General features: G+C 37.6%; 1 protein-coding gene across 4 annotated transcripts in view; it reads right to left on the bottom strand.

The window, feature by feature from the left end:
* THUMPD2 (THUMP domain containing 2) overlaps positions 1 to 20,349 on the bottom strand; it is a 49,434-nt gene that overhangs the window by 6,406 nt on the left and 22,679 nt on the right. For 3 of the 4 annotated variants that reach the window (XM_032177055.2, XM_032177056.2, XM_058428479.1), the window contains 3 exons: positions 19,806 to 19,877; positions 19,205 to 19,319; positions 6,830 to 6,938 (listed from right to left, as the gene is read on the bottom strand). In XM_032177055.2, the coding sequence (XP_032032946.1) occupies positions 6,830 to 6,938; positions 19,205 to 19,319; positions 19,806 to 19,877 (296 nt within the window). Of the gene's footprint in view, positions 1 to 6,829; positions 6,939 to 19,204; positions 19,320 to 19,805; positions 19,878 to 20,349 lie in introns of those variants that run through there. The other variant, XM_032177062.2, reaches the window with a different exon arrangement.

Raw genomic sequence — 20,349 nt, 5'->3', positions numbered from 1 at the left:
GTAGCACTTATGTGGAAAAAGCGATGAAAATACATGCCTGTGTCCCGTGACATAGCCCTGTAAGTTGCTAAGAGATCACTGAACATCTCTTTGGGAGAGAGAGTCGAGTAAAGGGTGTGAAAATGCTATAATCAAGGCAAGCATGAGGGGCTTGGGAACATGAGGTGGGTCCCAAACCTGGGCATAGGAGAGAGGGGAGAATTTCCCAGAGGAAGATACCTGTGTTATGAGTTAAAAGACAAGCAGGAATGAGCCAGGCAAAGCGACGGCAAGCGGCTGCGGCAAGGGGAGGGTGCTGGAAGCAGAAAAAGCAGCAAAGACGGGAGGAAGTGGAGAGGAGGCAGCTCTGAAAGCAGCTCAGTGGGTGTGGGTGAGTCACAGCGGGTGGGAGGTGGAGAGAGGAGGGGAGTAAGGAGTTCAGCTTGGAACGTGCTGATGTACCTAAGGAACACGTTAAGTGCGGATTCCACCAGACAGCTGGATACACAGCCTGGAGTAATGGAAAAGACCAGGCCTGAGGTAAAGATACAGTAAATGGTAGCTAAAGCCGTAATGGTGGATGGGATCACGTGGGGTGGCAGTACAGGTTGAGAAGAGAAAATGGGACAAGGAGCAGAGATTTCACATTTAAAAAGTGACAGAGGAGAAGACCCATGAAATAGACATCCTCAGAGAAAATCTGGACAACAGTGATGTCAAGGAAGCCAAAGAAGTAGTTTCAAGAAGGAAACAGTTTCAACAGTGTCAAATGCTATAGGGCCGGCACGGTGGCTCACAACTGTAATCCCAACATTTTGGGAGGCTGAGGCAGGAGGATCACTTGAGCCCAGGAGTTTGAGACCAGCCTGGGCAACATGGCAAAACATGTCTCTACCAAAAAAATACAAAAATCAGCCAGGTGTGGTGGTGTGTGCCGGTAGTCCCAGGTACTTGGGAGGCTGGGATGGGAGGACTGCTTGAGCCCAGGGGGGCAGAGGTTGCAGTGAGCTGAGATTACACCACTGCACTCTAGTCTGGGCAACAGAGATAGACCCTGTCTTTAAAATAAAATTATTTTTTATATATATATGTAAAAAAATATATAATATATATTATATATTTATACATAAACATATATAATTTATATAAATTATATATATGTAAAATAAAATAACAAATGCTATAGGACTAATAGGTGATCAGGATTATGAAAAGTCATCAGTGAACCCAGGGACAGCAATCCTAGCTGAAGGCAGGAGCAGATGCTCGTCTGCCAGGGTAGAGTGGGGCTGGAAAGTGAGGAAGCAGAGGTGTCAAGTGTAGACTATTATTTCAAGAAGTTCAGCTGTACAGGAAAAGAAACAGAGTGGAAGCTAAAGGACCAAGAGTTAAGGGGAATCTGCCTCATGCCCAGCAAAAATCTAAGAAGCTTAGGTAGCTTTCCCTAGTCTAATCCATCAGCAAAGCTAGACAATTCTGTCTCTAAATTGTATCACGTATTTGTCTACTTCATTCAGTTTGCCTGGACCACAGCAACAATCTGGTAGACAGGTCTTGTTTCCATTCTTGTCGCCCCTCCCACTCTGTTTTCCGTTTCCACACAGAAGAGAAATGTAAATTCTTTGCTAACTCTTCAGTTGCTTGCGCTGTACTTCAAATACATTCTAACCCCCTTACTCTGCCACCCAAGGCTCCTACACAATCTGACCCTTACCTACCTTTTTGATGTCACTGCCTGCTTTCTTTGCTTACTGACCTTCCTTCAGCTGCTCAAACTCACCAAGCTGCTTCATACCTTAGGACATTTGGAATTGCTGTTCACTCTGCATTTATCACTCATTCTCATCACTCACGCCCCACAGTCAAATATCACTTTCCCAGAGAGGCCTTTCCTGACTACCTAGCTAGGATAACCACTACTTTTCTCTCACTCTAAAGCAAAACATTATGTTTTCAGTCCATCACAGTACCAGTCATGATCTGACATTATCCAGTTTGTTTACTGATTAACCATCTGTCTTCTCACAATGAATGGTCAGAGACCTTGCCTGTCGTATTCACTGCTGTAATCCCCAGGGCCAAGTACATGCAAGTGCATGGGAGATGCAAAGACTTCCAAACGTGTCTGGGGAAGGGATAAATGAATCTCCTGGAAAGAACCAGCAGATGAGTAGGCAGAAGATAAAAATGAGAAGTGGGCAGAGTGTGATCCTTGAGGAGGAAGGAACTGAGAGGATAAACCCTCGCAGGAAGAGGGAAACCTCTTCTACTGAGCAAGGAAGAAGTGGATGGGAAAATGAGTACTCCTGAAGACAGAAACTGAAGTAACTTTTTGGGGCAACAGTTTAGCAATCATGTATCAAAAATATGAAATGTACATAACCTTTGACCCAGCAAGCTCACTTCTAGGAAATTATCCTAAGAAGATGTAATAGTGGAAGTAGTAGTAGAATAACAGTGATAATAATGGTGATATAGCTAATATTTATTGAGTACTTAATATGTGCCAGGCAGTTGGAAATGCTCTGTATTACATATCATTTAACCTTCAGAATTATCTTTCTAAGTATGCTCTATAGCATTGTCATTTTGCAGATGAAGAAACTGTGATACTGTGACTGTGGTGCTTGGTCATACAGTTAAGTTTGAAAAACCATGCAAGGATGTTCAAAGAATAGTTCTTTATTAAAATAAAAAATTGGGGATTATATAAATATTCATCCATAAGCACTGGTTGCATAATGGTACATACATATAATGTGGCAACCACTGAAAATTATAATGTATATTATAACAACTGATCAGAAAGGAGATTCATGACATTGTTGAGTGGAAAAAAAGCAATGTTACAGTATATTAAGTTAAGGATAATCCTATTTATATAGAGTAGAAAACATGTGTCTTTTTGTGCATATGTACATGGCAAGATGCCTAGCAGGACAGTCATCGTTTATTGTAATTTTGTTCAAATAATGGAGAAAAAGTGAAAATCACCTGAAATCCTGCTACTCTGAGATTAACATTTTCCATAAATGTCCTTCTAGGCATCTTTCCATGATCATACACACGTAATTTCTTTTCTTTTCTTTTCTTTTTTTTTTTTTTTTTTTTAGAGATGGGGTCACTCCGTCACCCAGGCAGCTTGATCATACCTCAAGCTACTGGTGTTACCTAGTTCATATACACATAATTTCTTTTCTTTTATTTTTAGAGATGGGTTCTTATTCTGTCACCCAGGCAGCTTGATCGCAGCCCACTGCAGCCTCCAACTCCTGGGCTCAAGCGATCCTCCCACTTTAGCCTTCCAAGTAGTGGGACTGAAGGTGCATGCCACCACACCTGCCTAATTTTTTAATTTTTTATTTATTTAGAGATGAGTTCTTGCTATGTTGTCCAGGCTAGTCTTGAATTCCTGGCCTCAAGTGATCCTCCCACCCCAGCATCTTGAGTTGCTGAGACTACAGGTAAGAGCTACTGTGCCCAGAAACACTTACTATGAAACACTTAAATTTCTTACTATGAAAGCTATTCAGAATTATAAAGCAATATTTACCAAATTGTACTCCTTTGAACACTAGTGTATCAGTGATGACAATAATAAGAATATTACTATTTCTTAAGAAAAAACTCTGCGGTCAATAAGTTGGGGAAAGTCTGTATCAAACAGCATAAGAAATTTCTCTTTCATATGTGAACCTGAAAAACTAGGAGTAGATGGTACAAATAATCCTAAATTATTTGTCCATGGAACACATTAAGTCTTAACCACCTACTATAAATCCTCTGCTCCAGGCAGTCTGGTGTACTCATTGTTCCATGAACACGCCTCCTGCTGTACTACTCACTCAAGAAATACTTAATAAACATCTGTATGTATAAACATGATGTGGTCTCCTTTTCAATTCTGTCTTCACTTCCAAATTTCACTGAAATCTTGCTTCTTCCTGAAACCATCTCAAGCCTCTTTGGCACACGGTGTCTTCTTCCTTCGAGCGGTGCAAGGTGAATTTTTAATTTTGCTCATGTATTTGCATGGTTACATTTGAGGAGAAAACTCAAATGTACTTCTCTGAATTCCTGACAATGCTCTTTACCCATAATCCTTTAATACATTAAAGGAGGAAATAATTGAGCTGAGCATGCGTAGCTCATGCCACCAGAATAATCATTTATCTGACAATCTTTAATTCTGATTGCATGTCCTTTCTCGAAGAGTCCAGCTCTGTAGTACATACAGTACTATTTCCACTGCCTGTTATGAACAGGTTTATTGTATTTTCATGAACACAATTTCCTATCCCTTCCATTTTCTATCTAGGGTCTTAAACTATCAGTAAACCATTGGGATAAAAATTATGTGTACTCAGATATATTTACATATATCCTCATATACTTCCCAAAAGGATTTGAAGCGGTTTATACTAAAAAATCAGGTAAGTGATAACAGATACTGAGCAAGTTCTAGGTGGCCAGTACTGTTGTAAGAGCTTTAAATCCACTGACTCAGAACAATGCCATTAAGTGGGTATTAAAGACAGGCAAATGGTTAAGCAATATGCCTATGACTGAAGAACTATTAAGTAATAGAGCCAAGACTGGAACTCAGGTAGTCTGGCTCCAAAGCCTATACTTCACCATTATATTATGCCACACTGCCCGTATAAAACTTCAAACCATAAAAAAGTACAAAAGTCAGACATAAAGGTTGGGGGCAGGTGGCAAGGAAGCTTGGTCACAGAAGGAAAAGTCCCTTATATCCAAATACATACACTTTAAACTGGTCCCACTGAGGCACTTTAGTTTTGCAGGAAGTCATGAATATTAATTTTCCTGATTCTTAAGTATTTAAATGTACTGTCACAATGTGAGGGCTGTCATTATCTATTACTGTCTCATTTTCAATCAATCACCTGGAATAAAAACCAAACCCATCCTAGAGAAAGTCAGGCTGGTATAATTTACTAGGCTGAAAGAACTGTCTACTCATAATACTGCCCTCCACTGACTTGTAGAGGTGCTATAATATGCAGCATTAGATTTTCAGTTAGAGTAAGCCACTAACTCTCTGGAAGCTTCCAGGTTAAATGTAAATCGTTGCTCACATATTAGTATCTCACCATGAATTGGTTAAAGGTATAGACGTACATTATCTAGTTAGGTTCAAAGGCTGTAGTCATTAACTCTGGCTGCACAACAGCATCACCTTGGGAGTGTTTAAGAACTACCGATGCCTGAGTCCTTCACTAGATCAATTAAGTTAGAGCCTTGGTGGGGAGGGGTGGACAGCAGAGATCAGTATTTTTTAAAAGCTCCTGAAATGATTTGTATATGAAGTCAGGGTTGCCAAATCTGCTCAAGGGGAATGTGATACTGGGCAGCAGGGAGTTCAGGTGCTCAGGAAATGTCTGAATTATAGGTACTGCCCAGAAGGAGAGGTCTCAGGTAATATTTCAAGAGTTAGGCAATTGGGTAGCAGGGAAAGTTGCTTAGAAATAAGATAATCCCAAAAGAAGCATGGAACACTCAGCTCCCAAAATGCAGTGAGATGACTTTTAGTTCAGCTTAGACTAAGTGTCAAGATTTAATTTTCCTTACAGAATGTTAGTCTGGACCCTAATTTTTCTCCATCTAAAACACATGGCTCATATTTTAAATTGGTGACCCATTATTTACATAGCAGGCTCTTGAAATGTATGTTATCAAATGCCCAGCTAGACAATTTAATATCAACTGACCTCTTATATTCATGTCCATTCATAACTGTATGCATTCTAGGTTCTCTTCTTTACCAGTTTAAACCATCAGAAAAATGCATATCCATGCCTCACTGTTTCAATCTCTCAAAGAAATGCTTCCATTGAATTATATTCCCTTAGGTCATTAGAAACCGTAAGATGAATACTTTCACATTTTCATTTCACAGCTGCTATAGTTTGGATGTTTGTCCCCCTATACCTCATGTTGAAATTTGATCCCCAGTGTTGGAGATGGGGCCTAATGGGAAGTGTTTGGATTATGTGGGTAGATATTTCATGAATAGATTAATGCCCTCCCTGTGAGGGGTGATAATTGAGTTCTCACTCTATTAGTTCCAGGGAAAGCTGGTTGTTAAAAAGAGCCTGGCACCTCCCCCTTCTCCCTCTTGCTTCCTCTCCTGCCATGTGATCTCTGCACACCGGGCTTGCCTTCTGCCATGACTGGAAGCAGCCTGGGGCCCTCATCACATACTGAGCAGATGCTGGCACTGCGCTTCTTTTACAGACTGCAGAATCACGAGCCAAGTAAACCTCTTTTCTTTACAAATTGTCCAGCCTCCAGTATTCCTTCATAGCAACAGAAAATGGACAAAGACAACAATAAATAATAAAGGTGTTGCCCATTCTATGTTATGGAAGGTTCCTTGTGTAACAGAATTCTGTTCTGTTGTTTAGTAGCAGAGTGATCATAAGAAAGTTAATCTTTCTGTGCCCCAGATTCTCATCTGTTAAGTTTGGGGGATTAACACAGAGAAGGCAGGGTTTTTTTTTTTTTTTTTTTTTGTGAGGGATGGAAGCAAGTATGTAAAATTTTGCTTCAGACCACTGACTGAAATATAGGTCACTATTTCATACATTCAAATCTCAGTACATAATAGAAAATTAATATTTTTCTGAATAAAATTTATAGTGTAAGATGATATGGATAACATTTATTTGTTATAAACTTCTGACTTAAAACCTTAGAAAATTAAGCTACAAAAACTCTGGGAAATTGCTAAAAAGCAATCAGACCTTAACTGAAGAGCTATGATGTACTTCGGTTAAATGCCCAGTAGCTAAAAAAAATTATGAAAATAAATTCAACAACTTACCTTTCCATTTCTTGTAGAATGCTTTTGATGTCTTTTCCTAACTTAAACTTTTTCCCAAATGGAATGTCAGAAATAATAATATCAACACTTTCTGAAGGCAATGGCAATTCTGAAATATAGAAATCAGAGAATCCTATTACAGTAGGGTCAAATATTTACAACTCAAATAATGAGAAAATTGAAGTACACAGGATTATTTTTGCATAACAGATAAAAGTTAGGGTTGCTAATATTGTTTTAAGGTAATTACAAGATCCCAAAATGCTTTCACAATCACTAATGATAAATGATACAGTTAAGTGTATTCTGTTGGTTGAAAATTGTTTTTTCAGATACAATAAAATGTAAGTTAAGCAGAACTTAACATTAGCCAGAAAACTCAATTCTCTAAATATATAGTTTGTATAGAAAGCTGCTAGCTCCACTAAGTTGCCTAGAAAAATCTTCCACAAAATTATATTCTACAACTTTCATTTCCCATTTTAAAACTGTATGTTTAGATCTACTTGTTTTTGAGGGAGAGGATCCACAGCTATCATTGTATTTTTAAAAGAGAACTTGGAAGGTTAAGAATATCTATTAAGTCCTAAGACTAGAGAAAAGGCTACATAATCAATAATCAACACAATGATTATCACTAAAAATTATTGTCTGATTAATTCTAAATTGCTTTATTATCTTCATGTTTTCTTCTCAGAAGTTACATTATCAAAAGGTAACACAGTACACTCTACCCTAACATCCACATCTTCTAGATGTACTTTCCACTTTTTACTTATTTTACTTCTCATCCATCTCCTAAATTCAGTTAAATACTCATAAGACAAATGTCCCAATTTTCATTTTGAATAGTACCTAACTGCAGAAATAATCTTCACTAAATATCAAAAGTTTCTGTTGGTAGAAAATTTAATAGCAAAAAGTGCTTTATAATCTGGGAAAGTCTAATGACTACTTGCTAGATCTCTCCTAGTTCTAACCCTTATGTGAGGTTAATAGAAGAAGAGTAGACTGTTCGAAAAAAAGAGGATAATATTCTTTTAAGCTGAGACAGGAATTCCTTTTTTCCAAGTTATGTTTTAACCTCATGGTTTTAGGGTGTTGATATAGTACACATCCATTTACAAAATGACTAAAGACAATAAATAGACAATGAAGGCAACCATAGTTCTCAAATGTTTTATTTATGAGGAAGCATGTAGTAATTTACTTTTGAATTTAATCCCAAGTCTTTCTTTCACCTTACGCTACACACAAACACAGTACCTACATTTAAGTTGGCTGCCTATTATGTCCAGGTTTAGTAACACTGATTTTTTTCTTCTGGGTCTCCATTTTTATTGGGAACTTTGCTGCTCTATATTACATAATATGCTAAACTGCTTTAAATAATTTTAGAAGTTGAATACATAAACTTCATATAGATGGAAGAGAATAATTTTTTAAAAAAATCTCCAGAACTAAGCAGTGTCATCTTCCAATAGAGCATAAAATAATCAAAGCTTTTGATGTGGTTGAAAGCATAAGCTCTGGTGTCAGACAGCTTGCATTTGGCTCTGCTGCTCACTAACTGTGGGACTTTGGGAAATTACTGCTTCAGTTTCTTCATCTGTAAAATAGAATAAGATTATGTACCACAGAAGTCAATAAAAGAGGTAATATATAGAAGACATTTAGAACAGGGCCTGGCACAAATTGAGCATTCAGTAACTGTTAGCTGCTTTGTGGTCATTATTTATAATGTCCCTCTCTGATGTAAATGGGAGATGACAGCCAGGTGGAAACCAGCGTGCCATCCTTCAAAAAAGCTTTGCAGAACACAGTATCCCCTTCTCCCTCATTCTTGGGCATCCAAGGTTGAGGTAGGGCAACTACTTCTAGGTGGGCCTCTCTCCTACTCTCCTTTCCTCTAGCAGTGGTTCTCAAAGTGTGGTCCCCATAGCAGTAGCACCACTACTATCTGGAAACTACAACTTAGTGCATATTAGAATCAACTGAAAGTTCTTTGTAAAACAGATTGTGGTCCCCATCTCCATAGGTTTAGATGCAGATACTCCTAGAACCATGAGCACCTGACCAATACGATTCAACATACAGTAAAATCTTTTAAATTATTAGATGCTTTGAATACTGCTTGTGAACAAAAAATTTGCTTGTAACTAATGAGCTAAGATTCTGAAATAGAAACATAGCTCAAAACAAGTAAAAATCATCTCTTTTTTACATCTCTGCAGGATGATTCAAGAACATGAAAAAAAAATTTAGTTTTAAAATACCAGTTGTTTTGAAGAAAAAAACTGCCCTATTTTTCCTACTTCCAGGAGAAAAATGGGTAAAAATTTCCAAAAACTCAGGACTATGGCCCCAAGATGCTTTCTTCCAAAGGGATTTATGGGCCTTCAAGATGTCTTTTCATGCATATATTTAAACTAAAGACCAGGTTCATTGAGCACTTTTATAAAATTGAACATATCCTTCTTCCTATTTTTGTTCCTTGTTCTTTCTGCTGTTTATTCTATCGTCCAGGTTTATATTATTCATATTCTGTCTCCTAACAGTAATTCCCATAATTGTTTAAACTTAGTTCTACAGTTAAATTAATTTCATCCTTATCGCTAATCATTTTGCCTTTATTTTCTCCATTTCTCAGCCAATTAACCTCTTAATGCCTGGATTAAATACTTTTCCCCAAAAGGGCTTAGTTGTGAAATGTCTGAACTTTTTCGTATTTCAAAATGTTTGTCCTTAAGATGATGTTTTGGTTAGGCATAATATTTTTGGGTTACACTTTGCTTTGGTAACTTTGTAAACAGCATCTCAGAACCTTGTAAATAACCACTATTCTATTGTCAAATGCTCTATAACATTTTCTTTTTATTGTGGCCAAAATATATTTTGAGTTTTATTGCATTAGATTATGACCTTCTCTTGTGTGGTTGCTGAATTTGTTTTCTTTGATGAAATTTGTCTTCTTTTTCTGTTTTCAGTAAGTACAAGAGGGCGTAAAGCTTTCAATGAAATTTTGATCTGCCATCTTAATCAAGAAGTCCATAAACATTAGTCTTAAACATGCAAAACGCAGTCTGGCATCTGGACTGGGTCACCATACAATTTATAGTCTAAATGAACATTTCTGAGATGAGAATGCTAGAAATAACTATGCTAGTTATTTTATATGAAAATTATATGCTTTGAAATATTTGAAGTATTTATTATCCAATAAATTGGTTTATTATGGTGGCCCTAAAAACATATCTGTGCAAAATGAAATTTTTAAGTTTAATAAAAGACTATTTTTTTTTTGAGAAAAAATAATTTGCCGACAGTGCTAATATCTGAACGAGTTCTGGTAAACGAAGTATACTTTCAGTTCTATTTTTTCATATGGAAAGGGTAAATATTTCAGCCCTCCAGTTCACAGTCCCTCCAATGACAGTGCCTTTGACAAATATATTCACAATACAAAACTCAAATTATCTCTAGTATTCTTTTAATTGTTTTACCAAATTTAGATGATACAAAATTAAGGCCTTCACCATTCCATTCCATTCCATTCCATTCTAGACTACAAATTTATCCAATTACAATAAGGAAAGTCATCAGGAGATTCTTTCCATACCATATCCAAAGAATATTTAAAGAATTTCATAATTAAGTCTTGTGCATTGTTGAGCTTTTAATAATTTGTTCATTTCTTCATGTTTTTAGGGAAAGATGATCAATGTCTTCCTGCTGCCAGCTTTGTTTTTAACAACTGTAATTCACCAAAAAATTCAAAAGCTAATGTATTTTGGCACTTCATTTGTTGACTCCTTTGATTATAGATTTCCAGTATATTCTGCATAAAATGCCATCAAAATTAGGCAACTTTTTTTATTTGGTAAAGTTTATAGCACCATCCTAGGACACTTTGGTTGATTTACAGAGTAATTCTTTGAAGGCTTACACTTTAAAATCCAACTGATGGACAAGCAAAGAAAGCAAGTATTGCTATGCAGAAGTATTTTTTTGCATTCGGTCATCTTCATCACAAATAGTTTGCAGTTCATCTATTCTGTGTATATTTTAAAAAGAAGGCTGGGTACAGTGGCTCACGCCTGTAATCCCAGCACTTTGGGAGGCTAAGGCAGGTGGATCATGAGGTCAAGAGATCGAGACCATCCTGGCCAACAGGGTGAAACCCCATGCAAAAATTAGCTGGGCATGGTAGCATGCACCTGTAGTCCCAGCTATACAGGAGGCTGAAGCGGGAGAATTGCTTGAATCTAGGAGGTGGAGGTTGCAGTGAGCCAAAATCGCACCACTGTTCTCCAGCCTGGTGACAGAGTGAGAGTCTGTCTCAAAAAAAAAAAAAAGGCTGGGTACGGTGGCTCACGCCTGTAATCCCAGTACTTTGGGAGGCTAAGGCAGGTGGATCATGAGGTCAAGAGATCGAGACCATCCTAGCCAACAGGGTGAAACCCCATGCAAAAATTAGCTGGGCATGGTAGCATGCACCTGTAGTCCCAGCTATACAGGAGGCTGAAGCGGGAGAATTGCTTGAATCTAGGAGGTGGAGGTTGCAGTGAGCCAAAATCGCACCACTGTACTCCAGCCTGGTGACAGAGTGAGAGTCTGTCTCAAAAAAAAAAAAAAAAAAAAAAAAGTGGCCAGGTATGGGGTGGCTCACACCTGTAATCCCAGCACTTTGGGAGGCTGAGCTGGGAGGATCACTTAAGACCAACCTGGGCAATACAGTGAGATCCCATCTCTATTTTTTTAAAAAGGAAAATTAGCCAGGCATGGTGATGAGTACCTCCTACAGTCCTAGCTACTTGGGAAGCTGGGATGGGAGGACTGCTTGAGCCCAGGAGTTCGTTCAAGGCTGCAGTAAGCTATTATCAGACCACTGCACTCTAGCCTGGGTGACAGAGCAAGTCTCTGTCTTAAACAAAAAACAAAATTCAATTATTTTGACAAGTGTCTGTTTCAACAGACACTGCAGCCTGTTTGGAGGTAATTATGAATTATATGGGTATAACATTAAATTTCAAGTGCATTTCTGCTCCACAGGTTTTAGTAAGAATATTAATTTTTAGCATGATGTTGTGGCCCACGGAAGTAATGCATAAGCACACAGGTGGGCAATGCCAAACTGAATTCACAGTAGCATTCACAAAGAAGTTGCATCTTTGACAGAAAAAAACCCTATGAAATTTCCAAGAATTAGGGTAAAAAAAGGAAACAAAGCTACTACTGGAATTGACTTAACTGATTATCTTTCTAAATCATGTGATGATATTGATACAAAACTGGCAACATTTAACTGTCTGCAAAGGTCTTCTGCTAAGGAAGCCAGCACATTAACAGTACCAGCTTCATTTTGCTTAGGTGCATAACAAAACTCACAATTGAATAAGAGCAAAATAAATTTAGAAGAATAGCCATTTGATCTAAAAGGAAAGTCACACTTCACAGAGTGATATTTTAAACGTATTTTCTTCAGTTGCATGTGATAAATCGTTGGCTTTGGGCCTAGCATTCTTAGAGTTACTAAGTTTTTATTTTTTTTCCTTAAACTTTTAAGTTCCAGGGTATATGTGCAGGATGTATGGGTTTGCTACATAATGTGCTGTGGTGGTTTGCTACAGATCAACCTACCACCTTGGTAATAAGCCCAGCATCCATTAGCTATTCTTCCTAATGCTCTCCCTCCCCTCCCGCCTCCCCCTGACAGACCCCTGTGTGTGCTGTCCCCCAACCATGTGTCCATGTGTTCTCATCGTTTAGCTCCCACTTATAAGTGAAAACATGCAGTGTTTGGTTTTCTGTTCCTGTGTTAGTTTGCTGAGGATAACAGCTTCAAGCACCATCCATGTCCCTGCAAAGGACATTATCTTGTTCCTTTTTATGTTTACATAGTATTTTACGGTATATATGTACTACATTTTCTTTATCCAGTCTATCATTGATGGGCATTTGGGTTGATTCCATGTCTTTGCTATGGTGAATAGTGCTCAAGTGAACATTTGTGTGCATGTATCTTTATAATAGAATGATTTATATTCCTTTGGATATATGCACTGTAATGGAATTGCTGGGTCAAATGGTATTTCTGCCTCTGGATCTTTGAGGAATCACCACACTGTTTTCCCAACAGTTGAACTCATTTACACTCCCACCAACAGTGTAAAGGCATTCCCTTTTATCCGCAACCTCACCATCATCTGTTGTTTCTGCACTTTTTAATAATTGCCATTCTGACTGGCATGAGATGGTATCCCATTGTGGTTTTGATTCGCATTTCTCTAATGATCAGTGATGTTGAGCTTTTCTTTGTATGTTAGTTGGCCGCATGGATGTCTTCTTTTGAGAAGTATCTGCTCATGTCTTTTGCTCACTTTTTAATGGGGTTGTTTTTTTCTTGTAAATTTGTTAGGCCAAGGCGGGTGTATTGCCTGAGCTCAGGAGTTTGCGACCAGCCTGGGCAACATGGCAAAACCCTGTCTTTACTAAAAATATAAAAATTAGCTGGGGGTGATGGTGTGTGCCTATAATCCCAGCTACTTGGAAGGCTGAAGCAGGAGAACTGCTTGAACCTGGGATGTGGAGGTTGCAGTGAGCTGAGATTGCACCACTGCACTCCAGCCTGGGCAACAAGGCAAGACTGTCTCAAAAAACAACAAAAAAATTTGTTTAAGAACTACTGAGTTTTAAGATAAATGCTAGATCCCTCTATAAACAGACTTGTTTCATTTGGTCAGTGATATCACCATGGCCTTCACAGTAGGATTGTAAATACCAACAAATATTGACTCAAGTTATATGTTCATCAGCTGTCTTAAGAAATAGAAGCTCAATACTTACTTTTTCACTAAAAATGCATTTTTAAAACCTTATTTCTTCTGAAAGAGTTTGTTACAAAATAGAAGTGTTACCGAACAATAAAAAAGGACTTATACCATATAATAAATGATAAAGTTTTAGCAGCAAGAACATATGAACTACTCTCCATGTTGAACTTATACCCTATTTTCTACACATATTTCATATACACCTACCCCGTCACTTTCCACATTTCCCTCTGATTTCCCAAATGGGCACCCTGGCAGCTTCATGAATCTTGCAGAATACGGCGTGGGCCATAAGACACCTGGCTAGAACACCAAGGCCAAGCCAGCAGAGGAGAAAACAAACCAGTATGAAAGAAAATGCAAACACCATATTATGTGGTGCTTATGAGTGTCCTGAAAAAAGCACGCCATCTTACTACAAGAGTGGAAACGCTTCAGAACACGGCACAACTGTTGCTAATAACCTTGTTATAAACCTACACTTAAGTGATGTGTGACAGGCTACAGAATACCTAACTGGAAGGAAAGAAAATATTTCCTTTTAGCTATAATTTTGCCATTTTAATTAAATCATAAATGTGTTTCTTTTGCTCAAATCTGTTTGTTATAGTTTCTATCTTATAATGAGAATGTAAATATATCTGCAGATTTAAAAAAGCCTAACTAATGACTAATTGCTATTTCCTAAGAAAACTTGTAACACAATATTCATTTGATTCCAAATTTTCATAATGATTAAAACTTAGGAATAAATATATCTGATTTATTCATGTTAAAAGATTTTTTTTTTTTTTTTTTTGAGATGGAGTCTCACCATGTCACCTAGGCTGAAGTGCAGTGGCACAATCTAGGGTCACTGCAACCTTCACCTCTTAGGTTCAAGCGATTCTTCTGCCTCCCCTTCCCAAATAGGTGGGACTACAGCCACTACGCCTGGCTAATTTTTTTTTTTTTTGTATTTTTAATAGAAACAGGGTTTCACCATGTTGGCCAGGCTGGTCTCGAATTCTTGAGCTCAACTAATCTGCCTGCCTCAGCCTTCCAAAATGCTGGGATTATAGGCATAAAGCCACTGTGCCCAGCTAAGACAATTTCTTTTTATATTAGTTGAGGGTCATAAAACAAAGTGAATGCTTATTAAAAAGGTAGAAAAAATAAAGTCATTAAAGCACACAGAGGCTGAAAACTGTGATTTTGCAGAAATGTAAGTCATAATAGGAATGATTATTACTAACTTCCTAGGTATACCAACATACCAGTGCTTACAGATGTCTTACTAATTCATGCTGTGTGTTAGACACTATACTCTGTGTGTTTATGTAATAAATCCTCATCACAGCCTTATGGAGTGGTATTATAATCTTCATATTACAGATGAGAAAATAAAGAGAGGTCCAGTTTTTCTGCTGCAGGCCATACGGTGAAAAAACGATGGTGGAGCTAGGATTTATACTTGGTGTGACTCTTAAAGTCGGTAAGTGTTCTTAATTCCTATAGTAAAAAGGCATGAGATCCCTTAAACAAGGGATTCATAGATCTCAACACTCTAAATTGTATTTATAATTAGAGCTCTTAAAAACCAAATTAATGGTATATATGTGCCACATTTTCTTAATCCACTCTATCGTTGTTGGACTTTTGGGTTGGTTCCAATTCTTTGCTATTGTGAATAGTGCCGCAATAAACATACGTGTGCATGTGTCTTTATAGCAGCATGATTTATAGTCCTTTGGGTATATACCCAGTAATGGGATGGCTGGGTCAAATGGTATTTCTAGTTCTAGATCCCTGAGGAATCGCCACACTGACTTCCACAATGGTTGAACTAGTTTACAGTCCCACCAACAGTGTAAAAGTGTTCCTATTTCTCCACATCCTCTCCAGCACCTGTTGTTTCCTGACTTTTTAATGATGGCCATTCTAACTGGTATGAGATGGTATCTCATTGTGGTTTTGATTTGCATTTCTCTGATGGCCAGTGATGATGAGCATTTTTTCATGTGTTTTTTGGCTGCATAAATGTCTTCTTTTGAGAAGTGTCTGTTCATGTGCTTTGCCCACTTTTTGATGGGGTTGTTTGTTTTTTTCTTGTAAATTTGTTTGAGTTCATTGTAGATTCTGGATATTAGCCCTTTGTCAGATGAGTAGGTTGCAAAAATTTTCTCCCATTCTGTAGGTTGCCTGTTCACTCTGATGGTAGTTTCTTTTGCTGTGCAGAAGCTCTTTAGTTTAATGAGATCCCATTTGTCAATTTTGGCTTTTGTTGCCATTGCTTTTGGTGTTTTAGACATGAAGTCCTTGCCCACGCCTATGTCCTGAATGGTATTGCCTAGGTTTTCTTTTAGGATTTTAATGGTTTTAGGTCTAACATTTAAGTCTTTAATCTATGCAGCCATAAAAAATGATGAGTTCACATCCTTTGTAGGGACATGGATGAAACTGGAAAACATCATTCTTAGTAAACTATTGCAAGGACAAAAAACCAAACACCGCATGTTCTCACTCATAGGTGGGAATTGAACGATGAGAACACATGGACACAGGAGGGGGAACATCACACTCCGGGGACTGTTGTGGGGTGGGGGGAGGGGGAGGGACAGCATTGGGAGATATACCTAATGCTAAATGACGAGTTAATGGGTGCAGCAAAACAACATGGCACATGGATACATATGTAACAAACCTGCACATTGTGCACATGTACCCTAAAACCTAAAGTATAATAATAAAAAAAAACCAAATTAATGAAGAAAATAAATGGTTTTATCTAGCCTGAATGTCTACCTCTGAAGTAGGTGCAATAAAGGGCTAATTATTAGTTAAAATTGGCCCCTGTATTAGCAAGACGAATAGTTCCTCCTAGACTGAAACTTAAATATTAAGAGGTTGTGATGATGAAATAACCTAAAACAGATGATTTATTCTTTCCTCCAGAAAGTTATCCTAAAAACAATTCACAGAAGAATCATCTACAAATGATATAATATGAAAAAGTTTATCTCAGTAGTAAAGAAAGGTAAATTTAAGCAAACCTATCAAATGTGTAGAGTTTAAAAAATTGTAATAAGAATTATAATCTCCAGTATCAACAGCAGAGAAGAGTGCACTGATGTCCACTGCCGGTTTGGTGTGACCTGTTTTAAGGTTCATTCTCCTCCCTCTGCCTTCCCCTACTCCTAGAAATGCATGCCCAACCATTCATGCACTGATCCTATCCTTTCTCAGGGTCCTGGATATAGTAGACAAGTGATTCTCCTCTCTCCTCCGTCATGCCAAATTCCTCCTTTTCATTTGATCTTTCTCTTTAGCGAGTTCAAACATTCTATATACAAAAAAATTCTAACTTCTATGTTCAAAAAAACCCCTGCTTGATCCCCAATATCCTTTCTTTCAGTTACGGTCCCATTTCTATGCTCTCCTCATTAGCCAAACTGCTCCAGAGAATGCTCTAAACTGGTTGTCTTCAAGTTATCTCCTCCCATTCTCTCAAGAGCCCTTCCAGGGAAGCTGCCCTTGACTTCTGCAGTCACTAGGCCTCATTGTACTCCACCAATGAGCAGCAGCTGACATGGCTGATCTATCTTTCTTCCCCGGATTCTTACTCTCTTACATCACCAGCTGTTCCTTTACCAGATGCTCACCTTCCAGAAGTCCAAGCATCTGAGTACTCCAAGGTTCAGTCCCCTTTCCCTTCTCTACTTACAGTCATTCTCTTGGAGATCTCATGAAACTAAACGTTCTCTATACTGGTGATTCTCTATCCTGGTGATCCCCTAAACTCCAGATTTGTATACTGAGGTACTAACTTGACACCTTCACTTAAGAGTCTAATAACGGTGTGAAATTTAACAGGTCCTAAACTCTAACTTGATCCACCATCCGTCTTCACCATCTCAGTAATGACAACTCCATCCTCTAGCTGCTCAAGCCAGAAAGCTTAGAATGTTCTCTCTCTCATAGTCCACATCCAATCTGAAAACAAATTCTGTTGGCTGTCTGCCAGATGTATATCTGACCTTCTCTCGACACCTCCTTGAATACCACCTTGGGCCAGGCCACTGTCATTTCTTACCTGGATTATAACTGGAGTTGCAACAGTCTCCTAACTAGTCTCTTTGTTTCTGTCCTTCCCTCACTAAAGTCTAAGAGGAATCCTTTCAAAAACTAATATTTATGCAGTTACCTGGTGCCACAGAGAACCTTTAAAAAGCACACACACACAAACAGTGGAGCACTTCTGACTGTTTTTTAAATGAAACCTTTTAGAAAATGCCCCCTAAAGTGAAAATACATAAAAGTGAAGCTGGGAGTGCGACAGAGGTCCAATGGCCAACTCAGTACTCCCTCCCTCATGCCTACAAGGTGATGTGGAGAATGTAAAGGGATTGAAAACTCACTGCTCTGGAACAACTTACAAAGCAATTTCAGTTTTCTTAAAGGTTTCAAAGAAATAGCATTCTTAAAGAAATTAGGGATCATGAAAGCTTACAGTCTAGTCACCCCTTAGTTTGCTCTCCAAACTTGTGTCTCCTGCACAGAGTCCTATTAAAAACCTTGGCAGAAAGGCTTAAAAATAAAAGTCACTGGCAGCAAACAACTATGAGATCTCAATCAACAAGACAATTTCTTCTTTGGGGATGCTTTATTATGCTTTTATGCAAGTTATCCTAGTATTTTCTTCTGTTGATACTCATGTTTACTACTTTTCCCCTACAATAAAATTTTTTAGACAATATTTTGTTCCTCCTGATTATAGGTTTGATATTGGGACCTATCTACTACCTATCACTGTCAACAGAATACAATGTTCTCACCCGGGAATTAAATTCACTTATTATTTAAGGGAGAGACGTATACTTGGGGAATAGGAAAAAAACAAGGAATAGTTTTTAAAAATTGTGTAAACGCCATGGATCTCAGGAAAATATTATTTTGATTGGCCTCAGTAGACTTGATTCCTAGTCATGTGTGTCACTGCTGATTCCCCTTCAATAAACAGGGTACTGTTTTCCCTCTACCTCACAGGGTCACCAACTGTCCTGGTTTACTCTAGACTTTGCTGATTTTAGCACTGAAAGTCCTGGTTTAGCAAATTGGGATGGGTGGTTAGCTTACTCCTGTGTATCTCATGGATACTGTCTAATGTGAGGCAAGCTGGTAAGATAATTCAGAACATTTCATATTATTTATTCAAAAGAAATTCAAAGAATTATTATTACACTGCTTTCTTTATGGCTATATTAAATGATCACTGCTTCTGATATGAGAAATGGTTCAGATGCAACACTTTTTCTTTTTTTAACAAACACATTTTAAGAAGTCAGCTTTACATGCTTACGAAAACTATAGAATTGTTGCTTCCCAATTATGAACCCTTTGAAAATAAAAAGGTTTCACTATTAGAAGTAAACTGAGTATTAGTCCCACAGATATATTAAAGGGTAAAACCAACCTTTACATAGTGAGTCTTGTTTTATATTATGATTCTAAATATATTTACATTGTTCATTTTCTCAATTGTTTTGCATTTTTAGTATCTTACCCATAACAGAGACTTTAAGTAATTCAATTTTATCCTCAAGGCCTGCAGCTTTCAGATTGTCCCAAGTACCCAGTAACTGTGAGTCGCTGACATCAGCACCTACATAATACACATCCTATGGGGAAATAAATAATATTTTAAGCATAAATAAAATTATTACATATTTTATGTAGTTAAGAAAATCTACTTATATTTTCTCAAATGACAGAAGTGAAATTAGTAGATTTTAAATTCAGGTCAAAACACATTTAGGGTATTCTTTTAAAATGATAATAGCAAAAAATGTAAAGTTTTTGTTAAAATTTTAAAAATCTGTTAACATTTTACAATGACAAATGTCTAAAGAATTTGAGTATTAGTATAATCTAAGTCATGACTAATGATTAGAATTCTCTCATATTTTCCTAAATTTATCATAGTATTTAAAGAAATAACATAGCAATTTCATTAGTCCTTCATAATCTATTTTGAGTATAGTGAATAATAACTCATATAATTAAAAATAATCCCCAGACACTCTACTTGTAAATAATTGGTGATTATACTACATATACTGATTGAAGTAGATAAACTGCTTGCTTTACCAAACTTTAGAACTTACTGGCCATTCTTTAGCAGCTTCCAAAAGTATTGTTCCAAGTCCACACATTGGATCTAAAACAAATGCACCAGCCTGCAGACAGAAATATTAATTTGGTATTATTAAGACTACCATAGTACATATTACAAAAGAAACCTAAAACTTGAGGAATCGATATTTCAAGAGGAAAGATTACTTTTTAAAGGGGTGGTGGCTGAAGGGACAGATGGGTTCAGGGGAGGGTTTTTATTTTTTTAAGTTGAAAGATATTTCAGCAGGTGTACATGCTGATGGGGATGACCCAGTAGAAGGAAAAATCCCTAAGTCTACAACAGGGAATGGAATCTGGCACACAAGTATTAGCGTGGAACAAGAACAGCTCCCTTACTGTAACGACAATAAGGCAGAGTATGTGGGCATAGATTCTGGTATGCTGGTAGACTTGGTGAGGAGAACATGCAGAAGTTCTTTTCTGATTCTATTATTTAAGTCAAATAAGAAGGAAGAGAGCTTGAGAATGGCGTGAACCTGGGAGGCAGAGCTTGCAGTGAGCAGAGATCGTGCC

Source organism: Hylobates moloch, unplaced genomic scaffold (assembly GCF_009828535.3).
Source record: "Hylobates moloch isolate HMO894 unplaced genomic scaffold, HMol_V3 SCAFFOLD_15, whole genome shotgun sequence".
NCBI classification, from domain to species: domain Eukaryota; kingdom Metazoa; phylum Chordata; class Mammalia; order Primates; family Hylobatidae; genus Hylobates; species Hylobates moloch.
The sequence above is the reverse complement of the archived record's forward strand: the minus strand, read 5'-3'. Positions and strand labels throughout refer to the sequence as shown.